At 41.6% G+C, this 12,373-nt stretch overlaps 1 protein-coding gene across 1 annotated transcript in view; it reads right to left on the bottom strand.

Moving 5' to 3' along the window:
* meis1b (Meis homeobox 1 b) overlaps window positions 1–12,373 on the bottom strand; it is a 75,630-nt gene that overhangs the window by 53,250 nt on the left and 10,007 nt on the right. The window contains exon 7 of the mRNA XM_080869790.1: window positions 7,220–7,331. Within this exon, the coding sequence (XP_080725916.1) occupies window positions 7,220–7,331 (112 nt within the window). The remainder of the gene's footprint in view (window positions 1–7,219; window positions 7,332–12,373) is intronic.

Genomic DNA, 12,373 nt, shown 5'->3' on the forward strand with positions numbered 1-12,373 from the left:
AGTGCACTTATGCACTTATGAATATGTATTTCATGTAAATTGTGAAAGACATATTGTGATGGTCTCTAGACTTTGCATTTCTTTGGTCATGCAAACATGGTCATATGTAACCAACAGACAGGCTGAGATTCAGACAAAGAGAAATATTTCTTCTCTTCTGTTTCTTTAAGTTAAGTCTCCATTAAATAAGACAGAAGCAGTGGTAGAAAAAAAATCAGTATGTACAAATATGAAACCAACACTCAGAAACACACAGCACACAATTCCCAGAGTCAAGGAGTCAAAAAGGTTCTGACATCTTATCAGAAAAGGTTTTATAACAATTACTTTATTACACACGAGACACATTTGTGCCAATAAAACAAAGATAGCGAAGCTGACTGACAAAGTAGACGATCATTTCACGTGTGAAACGATGCAGAGGGGAGGAGACGACTTTGTTTACCTATACCTCAGACCCTTGCTTCCTCACAAACTCAGCGGCTGTGTGACACCAGCCCTAATCCTAAAAGCAAACTGGCCTCTCACTGTGGGAACCTGATACAATTTCCTCTTTTTGAGGGGGGGAAAACTCCGGCCACTCTGAGTTTTCTTATTGCCTATGAGGCAATAAAAAGCCATCAAGGGCTATCATTTTCTGCAAGGCGAGTCATAACATGTTGGCCGACGCATCAGCCACTGAGATATAGCGAGGCTGTAAAGATCTCTGTGAATCCGAGAGAGGAAGGTTGTGATTGAACACCAAGAGGCCAAACATCTCTTTTCCCAGGTAACCACAGATAATAATGTTTATAATGCAGTAATCCAGTTTAGACTGAATAAACATAGCGACCAGCAACACTCAGTTGTTGAAGGATGTTTCCCCAAGGTGTTCTGTGATGCAATTACCCTTTATATAAGTCTTCCATGCATTAATTTTATTAAACAGAAACTTTAAGCTCATGTGACCCTGTAGATATGAAACTCTTTTTGACGCGTTAGCACATGCTTGCACACTTTCCTTTAACCTCCTATGGGACAAAGACAAGCTTAAGGTGGCACGGCCAAAACTTTTTCACCTCTGGACTGACTGAAGATTTTATTTGCTAGCAGTGGCATATTTTCCTCAATAGACTCCCAAACAGCACTCTGCATCATTTAACACACTAATCAGGGGTAACTGTTCTGCCCCTCTTTTTCACACAACAAAGCATCGAGATGGTTTCCCAGCATTCACCCTGAGAATCTCTCCCTTCCTCCTCATCGCACTCTCTCGTTTTGCTCCGTTTCTGTTCCTCGCTGTCTTTTTCTTCCACTTTCATCTTCTCCTCTTTTCCCTGTGTTCACGCTCTGAAGATATCAAAGACTGAATCCTGTTTATGTCTGCCAGCTACTGTACTTACACACCTCCAGTAATACGGACTACAGTCTAATCAAGGGAGCCACAAACCTTTTATCTACCCACAGAGCCTCACATTTAAACAGATTACCGGTAAAGCTGGACACCAGTAAGACAATTACCGGACCTAGGATCTTCCTCGATAACGTCTAGACAATGTCTAGACAATATATGCATTCACAAAATGAAATACAGTTTTTTTTAAGGTATGTCTATAAGTTCTTTAATATTGTTATGAATAATCTACAAATTTTGCATGAATGAATAAAATCACTGTGGGCCTGTGTTGTAAATACACTGTAACTGCCTTCCAGGACTTATTTATTAAAGTGCATCTGATTCCCTCAGTTATTAGTCTTTAGCTCATTATTGCAACAAAAAATTGAAAAGAAAAGTGCATTTATGAACTCCTGGAAGAGAAAAGAAAGTCGGGGAGGGGATTATTTCACACAGACACACAGAGTTCTCTCTTCCAGTCTACTGGACAATCGGACCAATTAATCAGTGACTCTGAGGGCACCACGTGAAGCTGAATGATTGGACGAGGAGAGCAGGCTGCTGATTGCCTGGCACCTCTGTCTATGTCCCTGTTTGCCCACCCCAGGACTGAAGACTGCCCAATGAGACAACAGAAAGCAGCAGCTCCTGTGTGGCCTGACCTTGTTGGAGGGCACAGAGATTGGAGAGTGAATAAATGGATAAATGAATGGATCACAACAACAGGAATATTCCACATTGATCAATGGGAATTTGCGGCCACTGGAGGTTATACGCAGTGATTAACAGCGAATGCAAGGATGATCTATTCATTCAAATACATATCAAACCAGCGAAGTTGACTATCCAAATGTTTTTAGAGCCACATCCTCAAGAAGTGGTAGGCCAAATGCCACATCCTTCACCAGGCTAATCCCAGCTGGGACTGGGCAAATGTTGCCTTCGTCAGTACTCGCAGTCTTCACAAAGATGACATCTATCTAATCATAATGTACAATAAGCATACAGGAATTTTAAAGTGAAAACTAGAAACATTAGTTTAAACATCAGCGTGTGCAAAATAGATGAACTGGTTTATTGGACTATGAAAACATTTTAGACTTGGTTTTACAGACTTTCGGTTGGTTACACAGAATAATATGAGCATAAATTAAATTATTCCAAATATACAAGCCAATTAAAAAAAAAAAAAAGAGCTAGGCATCACACAACATCCCTAAATCTCAGACTACTACTCAGACACATAAAATGCATGCAGACACCAACACATAGCCTTACAGGGAGCTATTTGTCTTGGCGCGGCACACTGTACTCTTTACAAACGGTCTGGGTAATTGGTGATACATATCTAATATCACCAGTCATCGCCTCACTCCCTGGATGTTTCTGACAAGCAGAGAAGGAAACCCTGTAGCTTTCAAAAACAGAGCAAACACTTTGCTCCGCTCCTCTGCTGAACTCACATACCACATCGCTGCAGCTGCCCAATTCAGTGCCTGAATGTTATTCTGTTTCCTTTGCACGCCAGACCCTCAGAGAAGCCAAGGGGTGTCCTCACAAATTCACACAGGCAAAGAGGAGTATTTTATACTGGGAGAAAATGAGAAGGCCCGCTCATGTCCATGAGGGACACCCCTCCATCGCAGGCATATATGATCTGCTAGGTTTTCCTCTGCCCTTCGAGCATTATACTTTTCACAGAAAAGCAAGATCCAAGGCTGCAGAAAAGCTTCTCCAGAGGGCTTCTGGGTATTAAACAAAGGAGCCTGTTGGTAGGAACTAGCGAGCAAACAGCTGGGCTAATAGAGCGGGACTAATTAACTACAGGGTCGCTCTCCGACTCTACTTGTCGATGCTTGCTGGATGTTTACAAAGACATCCCAGAGAAAGGGAGGAGAAAAATAAGAGGCTTTCTTCTTTGTCTGCTCTTTAGGGAGAAAGGAGACACCCAGGACTGATTTTAATGACATATGTGAAGCAAATGTGATCCTCCCTCCATTTTTTTTTTAAACTGCCAATGGAATTTAGTGCTAAAAAATACCATCGGCATTGTGGTCAAAGCACAAACACCATAACTAAGAACGCAGCATGTGAGCATTGTCACCACACGCAAAAATAAAAAAGGGTTGTTTTTTTCACATTGTCACTGTGGCACTGAGAGCACTGCAAAACATCTGCTGGTTTAAGAGTTATTATTAACTAGCTTATTATTAAAAGTACATTATATAATTATCATTTAATTTGCTTTGTGAAAAATATTTTTCCCACAAATGAATTCAACAAGATTCACATGGTGAACACCAACTTTATATAATGCAAATCCCTTCTCATGAGTCTTACACTGTTGAATCTGGGAACGAGTACACTTCCGGATAGAGAGAAATTTTTATACCAGTGGCCAGTGAACCCTTAAGAAAAGAGGAAAGAGTGAAGCATGTGTTTGTCACAGGAATAGCCTCAGAAAAAAAGAGAGAGAGGAGAGTTCACTAGTTAAAGGCTCTCAAACAGACAGCATCGCTCTTTTGCTCCACTATAGGAGGAGGATTAAGAAGAGATGAACGTGGGGTAGACGATAAGAAGACCAGATACAAGGAATTATACAAAGATTGAGTGCTAAAGGAGGTATAGAAAGTGTGAGGACATGGACTGATGTACTTGAAAGAAATGGAGTAAAGGAGGTGAGTTGAAGGATAGATGAAATGAAAATGGAGGGAATGAGCAAAGAAGAGAAAGATGGCCATTAGCTGTGCAGCTCTACAGGCAGTGGGGAAGAAAGAGACATGAGAGAGAAAGGTCAGTGAGAAAGCAATCTGTAAAAGGTAGAAAGGAGGAAAAGGTAAAGGAAAGGGATCAGAAATAACAGAGAAACAAAGAAGTGATCAAAGAGAAAAGGAAGAAAAAAGGTTAAAGAAAGGTGCAAAAGGAAGTGGAAATAAAGTGAAAATTGAGAAATGGGGCAGATTGAATAAATGAGTGTAAAAATCTGAAAAATTGTATTATTCACGGAGAAAGAAATAGCAACAGAAGAAAAGATAAGCAAAAAGCATTGCAAAATGTACAACACAGAGGGAAAACAGAGCTGTGAAAAATGTAAGAGGGAATGATGGGGAAGAATTAGAGCGCCAAAGGAACAAAGAGAGGTGAGAGAACGGGAAAGAAGAAGGATAAACAAAGGTGGTGTTTTAGAGCGAGTGGGAGGCAAGGAAGAAAAAAAGAGGGAGGAGAGAGAGAAAAACATAAGGATACACAAGGAGGGAGAGAGAAACCAACTGACAGTAAAATGAAAGAGAGACAGGAGAGTAGGTGGGAGACAAGGGAAAACTGGAGAAGAGAGGGAGGATGTTGAGATGAAAGAGAGAGGGGGGGTGAAGCTGTTGGGGAGAGAGAGTGAGTAAAGTGCCAAACAGATAAATAACCAGCTTACTGGGATTACCAAGTGACTGACACAGAATTTGCCAGAGCCAATATGACGTGGCACTGATAGCTCTTAACCCATATAAACCTGAAACTGGTCCAAGATGTCCTCCAGTATTTACTGTTGTCACTGCATTCTAATGCTCACCACTGTGTGTGTGCTACATACATGTGGACTTACATATACGGGCACATAGCAGGAGAGTTGTCAGCTTTGAAAAGACATTATTAGAGCTGGTTAAACGTTACCTGGATAAAAAAATACAAATTAAGTAAAAATGCACAACATGTCCAAATGAATGCAGACATGTTATCGTCCCTACGAGTTCTCCAACTAAACAGTAGAACTTGATTGTGCCTCGAATCTCAAACAATTGATTATAAGTATTCCTGAAAGGACATATAGGAGTGCTTTCACTTCAAACAAGCAAAAACAAGACTGACAAGTTGTAACAAGGAAAAAAACAACAACAACTAAACACATTAAAAAGGCTGGCACAGTCATACTTAGCTATTCTGCAATTTTATATGTATTTATTCACATGGATGTGTGACATCACTCTGCTTTAAAAACTATATATCATAATAGCACTTTGCACCATCAACCTCTGGAGGTTTTTTCTGAGGAAAGAAGTTTCCATTCTTGAAATGCCAATGGGCTAAAACTAGAATCACATGCTGTAACAGCCTCCACTTTTTCCAAGAGCCTCTCCACCAAACCTTGATGGAGTTTTACACAGTTTGATGTGTCTTATTGCACCTCCTGGTTAAATAGAATAAATAAAATGCTAGCAATCATGTTTGACGGCCTCATACACATATACATGCATGATGTTTAGCTGCCATTGTGCAACACTTGGACGAATCAAAGCACATCATTCATTTTGCTGAAGCACATACACATTCTCACACACACAACACACCCTGCATTATACTCTGTAATTACTTTAATAACAAACAAAAATCTGCAACAGCCTGGAAAAGGAGTTGGGGAAACAGATATGAAGGGATAGAGGGTGATGCGCGAGAGTCGGAGAAGGTGGGCAGACATAAGGAGCGGGTCTATAATTGGAAAGATGTGAAAAATGAAGTGTCAGTTTGGTCAATAGAGGGCAAAGGTCACAGAAGCAGGAGCCCAAACTCTGCACAGAGCACACTCATTAGAGCGACCAATCAGATCTTGCCTGGTTGCCCCAGACCATTACTCATCACAGGCAGAGGAGTGCACACACATTTCCACAATATCTCTTCGTCTTCCCCCGTTTTACTGTAATTTCACTCTTATTGTATCAATTTGGTCTCCTCCTCCATATTATTTCAATTTTGTCTCAACTCGTGTCTGACCTCTCAGTCCTGAGCATTACTGAAGAGGGAGAGTCAAGCGCATACATATACAAGACAGAAAATGTGCCCGAATTAAAAAAAAATAAAAAAAGGAGAGACAACAAGACCAAGTGTGAGACAGACTGAGACAAAGAGAGACAGAGTATATGTGTGTGTGTGTGTGTGTGTGTGTGTGTGTGTGTGTGTGTGTGTGTGTGTGTGTGTGTGTGTGTGTGTGTGTGTGTTGACTATATAAATGGCTGCTCGTTGGAGTGGAAGGCATGGCGGCGCTCTCTGCTCCCACCCAGGCTCTGCCTCCTGGCACTGGCAACCCTGCAAACTGCTCGCCTTGACATCGCCTTCAATAATATATGAAGTTGCTTTTTTGACTACAGTTTGTTTGCAGCGCCTTCCCACCGCCACCATTTTCCCACTGCTGCCTCTCTCTCACAGCCTCTTTAACACACTCAGAGGCACACACATATTTTCTGATTGCATGTAGATATCCAACTCTGGCAGATTTGTCCAGTGGAAGGGAGAGTATGTATTGGAAGTGTATGCACAATAACAATAAAAAAAATAGGATTAAATTATGATGTTTTACATGCAATATTCTTCCAGATTAGTTCAGAATAGAAGCGGCATGAATCCAAAGACTGTTGTAAATATAAGTAACCTCTAATAAAGGTCTCAAGCTTCACAGCATAAGTTATTTTAACAAGTTATTAATGTGGGGGATTTTACACTCTCTAAACACTTTCAAGTGCATGAATTCCCAAAGAGAGGAGCGTAAAGCAAAAACAAAAAAGTTGCTGCACTCAGGTAAAGACTATCTACCAAAATATGTCTACACTGTTTATGTGTTCCTATGCAAAATAAAAATCCCTACTAGATCCCAGAGGAGCTTTCACATACTTGACCGTGACCTCTGACCCCTCTGTGAGTTCTGTTGCAAAAACCAATCCCCTTTCCAAATACTCTGAATCAGCCTCTCTCACTTCGTCCTCACACATAATAAAGTTTTCTCTGACGGATGTCGTATAATATACTCTGCATCTTGGTCAACACATAAACGGTGCCCCTGTCCTCTGTCACATGATCTCTTACCTTGTTCGCTGCTGTTGTCACCACTGTGCGATGTGTGTCCCCCGCTGGATGGTCCCGGCGTGCCTCCAGAGCGCGTGGACGCCGTGTCATCGTGATCTCTGTTCCAGGACGTCTGAGAAAAGGAGAGACAAAATCGAAAGGTTAATCAGCTAATCGAATACTCAACTTTCACTGATTTAAAATTTCATTATCATCTTTTGAAAGCTCTGGTCTAGATGTAATGTCCATTACATTCAAGAGAGCCAGTCAAACTCAAATGAAATCAATCTCTGCCAACTCTCAGCCCAGTCATCCAGTGTGTGTGAGGCCCTGCAACAGTCTTATGGAATAAGGATTATTGGGGCTTGATAAAGAGAAAAGCTCAGACAAATAGAAAGTGAACATGTTGTATTAGTTCCCAGCTTTCTGAGGCATGCAATCTGCGGCTGCCTCCATTTGGCTCAAACCACTAGCAGATGAAAATACAAAACAGCTACAACTTAAGATAGGCTTCAGCAAGCGCCAGGGAGTGATGTCATCCGAGCAGAGTGGAGAAAGAGGGAGAGAGAGAGCGCGAGGTAAATAACTCAAAGTATTGCTACATAAGTATAATTCCTCCCTTTTGTCCAAAAGGGAAAGGGGGGGAAAATGGATGACCAGTCCCACTAATGTTGAATTAAACTTCATCTGAGGCAGCAGAGCCAAGACTGGGACATAATCAAATAAGCTAAAGTTTCCCACAGTTGAGCAAAAAAAAAAAAATAGAAACAAAAGTATTGCATGACAAACCAAACTAAGGCTGATTTTAAAGAAATGAAAAAGTCTAAGCAACGCAAAAGTATAAAAACGCATTCCTTTTTCTATAAGTTTTTTTTTTAAATAGATAAACTTGACTGACAGCAGACTAAGATTCATTTTACTCTTACTAGTTTGTGTCATCAAAACACAAGCAGCTGACTAGACAGAGAGACTCAGGAGACAGGGTTTTATTTATATATAGTTATTTGTGCGTGTGTCTTAGGCCAGATGAGTGTCAGCTGCACACTGGATGGTAGAGAGCTAATGGCCCAGAAAGAAGTAAAAACCGAAGTCACACACACACACACACACACACACACACACACACACACACACACACACACACACACACACACAATATTGTCCACAGATGCAGGCAGACAAAAAATAGAGGAGTCAAGTTTTCTCCCATATATACAGGTCCGATGCTTACAAACAGACATACACTCTGCATACAGCCTGCAAAGAAAACACAGAAATCTCACCCTGCCCCATACAAAGCTGCTGCATACTATTGAAACTAAACCAGATGTTACTTCTTATCTCTGAGTGCCTCTGAAAAGCAACATTAGCGCTGAGGACAGGAGAGAAAGAGACTTCAGAATAGAAGGAAATGGAATCTAATGTGTTATCACACACAGTTTGCTATCACAAAAAAACAACGCAACAAACAAAACACACGCAGACAAACACTTATCGAGCCTCCTCTACCGCCTGCATGAGCCTATCTTTGCTCGGTGAAATCAAATGAAGGAGATATCAAGGGGCAATGTGGTGTTTGCATCACGCTTTTAGGGCTTTGCGACGAAATGACTGATAGAAACCCACACGGAGGAAGCAAGGAAGGAGACGAGAGGAGCACACTGGGGAACAACTGGTTTCAATTGGGACACTACAATTGGCTCTCCCGCAGCAAGAGGGTTTCAAGTTGAGTTTAGCATTATAAAAAGGCAGACACTAATTCATGACTCAGGTTTGTTTTAAACAAAATATAGAAGGAATAGAATAACAGAAAAGAAAAGAAAAGTCAGCAAATTCAACACATTTGGGGTCTGTTAGAGCTCTTTTGATGTTCCTGGGCTATGAAATTATATTCCAGTGCTTACATGGACAATATAATTGTTGTTTTCCAAATTAGGCTTTGAGGCTTTGCAATAAAGAGGGGAGTCACTGCACAAAGGCATGACTAGGATGGCGACTGGTTAGATAAACGCTGATTTTAACAGGGATAAGATACCAAAAAGATCCCTTCTCCACCTCTTACAAATTCTTTTTTGCCGACCGTAGAACATTGAAAAATGAAACACCCGTGCATGACCAAGTTAACTCCAGAGAACATCAGAAGTGAGGTAATCCAGACCACATGCTCAGCGAGAAAAAACTTAACTCCGGCTTTTGCCATTTTTTTTCAAAAGTGAAGCATTTAAAATATGAGCAGAACTTGTTTATTCAGAGCGCAATGAAAAAGAATAGTACAGTACCCCAGGGATGTCGAACAGCAAGTATTAAAAACCCAAGAGCCTCAGCTTGCAAAAAGGATATTTCCCCCCCCCCATGTTCTTTTTTTGTTAATTCTATAACAAATTCCATTTGAAAATATAATTAGAAAGTGGAGGCGGAAATGGCAAACTACTGCATTAGCTGTAATTGAACAAAAGAGCGCTTTGCCTGCTGGGAGGTGGCCACTGAGGCCCCACGGGAAACGGGGCGGGGCTGAGACAGGACCTGGTGGCATCTCCGCGGGGATGAGGAGTTTATTTATAATCGCAGGCCGCGCTTGGATGGAAAGGGCTTAGCACTGATCTAACACACAATTATTGCACACACGGCTGAAAACACACAACCAACAAACACTCGTAGCAGTGCGCACAGGTCATGCAGTGCATTTGCACACACACCCAGTCACAAGTAAATTTTTTTTGATCACTTGGTTTGTGTGCACACACACACACACACACACACTCACAAACACGCTTTTCATTTACCTTATACAAACACATCACATCGCTGCCATACCCACAGCCTCTATTTAACAAAAGCACACACCTTGACCGCAAGACACAGGGAAACAAAACAATACACACCCTGTGCCAACAAGACTACGGCACACAATAAAGATCTTCACCTTCAAAATATGGGGTATGTAAATTTTCAAGATGAATAGATGCATAAATAGAAAGCTTGAGGTAGTGGAAAGAAGGAGAAACTTGTCCTTCTGCACACATAGCAGCACGCTTGATTTATTCTGTCCCTTAATGAGCCGCCATAGTCTCTCACTACCTCTCCGTTCCCCTCTCTTTAACTCTTCCCTTTACCCACCGTCTCCTGTGCAGGATGCACATTAATTCAATGCTTAATTGTTTAGTAAATTCAATTTTCCACATTCTATTCTGCCTATCTTTAGGTAAAGTTCTTAAATCGGTGCCGCCAAGCTGTGGGAACCCTGTTTTTGAGCCATGCATACCTTTTTTTTTCATTACCATTTTTCTTCCCTACACCACCCTAATTCGCCATGAAAAGATTTTCCTTGCTGGAAATTCTGATTCCACTATGATCGGTGAGGCATTCCAATCCAATGCATTCTCATTGTGCCGTGTCTTAGATGCAAGAGGGGCTTCCCTTTCTGGCTGTGCCAGGCCCCATATCATACAAGCACTCATGCAAGAAATGTTGCCTTGCCAATTCATTTGCAATAATAAAGAAAACGGTTAAGGTTGTTGTGCTTTGCCCCCCCACCTACGCTTCTCCCTTTCTTCACTCTGAAATATCTTTTGTGATGATATGGATATTTACTTTTCACTCTGTGCCAGTGAGCGTGCGGAAATAATCATATGTGCATACTTACAGGCACAGACATAAATATCCAAATAACCCCCCACACATACACTCTTCACTGGTGGTACATCTGAATCAAAGATGACAGTTGAGCTACTCCATCCCCCAGAATTCTTTGGTGCATCTACTCTCTGTGGTAGTTTTCTTTAACACCATTTTTGACCTTTGCAACAGCACTGCTTTCTCAAGTTGAAACCGGCGAGAATGCCATGTGTTGCAGCAGCAAGATGGCATGCAATAACTCCAGACACATTCTGCCACTCAGCTGAATGCTGGTGGGAAAGCTGTAAGTGAAAGGGGCTGAAAGGCCAGCTATTGTAAACTCTTGTTTACTTTGCTTTTCACTGTAACTAGATAAAGCAGGACCTGCCTCTCTGATAACCTGCCAGGCAAGTGCTTGCCCGACTACTTCGGTTTTCTGTGCTCTCTCCACCCCTCTCCTCCCCTTGTTGCAATATTACTGCTTCCAAAATGAAAAGAGGGGCTGATAATGGTATGCGTGTGGAAAAAAAAAAAGGGGGGGGGGGGGGTGTAGAGAGAAAAGACCCCTCACTCCCTCCCATTCTGTTCAACACTCCCCCTTCCTCCCTAACTCTTCACAATAGACAAAGAAAGAAGAAATAACCTTATAATTGCTAAAGGGGGTGAGGGAGAAAACTGGATTTGGTCTCTTGAGTAAGTAAAGTATGCTACACTCAATAGCCGTCAGGTACTCTTCAAACGGCTTTTTAAAACCGGTGGGTTAACCTCATAGAGACAACCAAAGATAATTACATGTTTAAGATAATTACCAGAGCTTTCAAAGTCCATTTAGATGACACTCGTGGAAACTGACAAACTGATTTCCCTTCCTCTGTGGCCTCTTCTACTGCAGCTCTTACTATAGACTCCTTGGTTACCCTCTATGAGCTGAAATCCAAACAAAAACATTAGCTCAAGTGCTTTCCCCTCTCCACGCCATCGAACCCCAAACAAAGCAATGGAAAGGTGGGCATTATTAGTTAACGACACGTTTTGCTGTGGTTTCTTCGTTAGCCTAGCCTGACTTGGAGCCACTGCGCTGGGATGTTCTCGGTGGATTCCTTGGAGACGGGTTGTTTGTGATGGTGGCCATTGTCAGAGGCTTGCAGGGGGTTAAGGGGGAGAGGAACTTTCCATTAGCTAAGTACACATGTGTTAAGCCAGGTTATTGTTTACTTAGCCAAAGAAACCACAGCAGGCCTCAGGGACAGACATGGCCGCCCATCATAAGTAACAGCAGACACAAACCAAAAACTTTATTTGTAACTGGGAAATTCTGACTATCATAGTGTGTCTGTGACACAGTGAGGCCGCACTAAGCACTAGTTTTAAAAACAACTCATAAATCAACTTTAACAAAAAAAGGCCATAACACCAAAAACAAAAAAACAAAAACATATGCACTTTAGATGTGTGAAAAAAATTATGAAGGCATGAGAGAGGCTCCTGACATTCTAGTTCTTTGAAGTTACTTCAGTCTTGAGTTGCTCAATCATAATCACCCCTACTTGCTATTCCACC

The sequence above is a fragment of the Rhamphochromis sp. 'chilingali' genome, assembly GCF_963969265.1.
Source record: "Rhamphochromis sp. 'chilingali' genome assembly, chromosome: 20".
Taxonomy (NCBI): Eukaryota; Metazoa; Chordata; class Actinopteri; order Cichliformes; family Cichlidae; genus Rhamphochromis; species Rhamphochromis sp. 'chilingali'.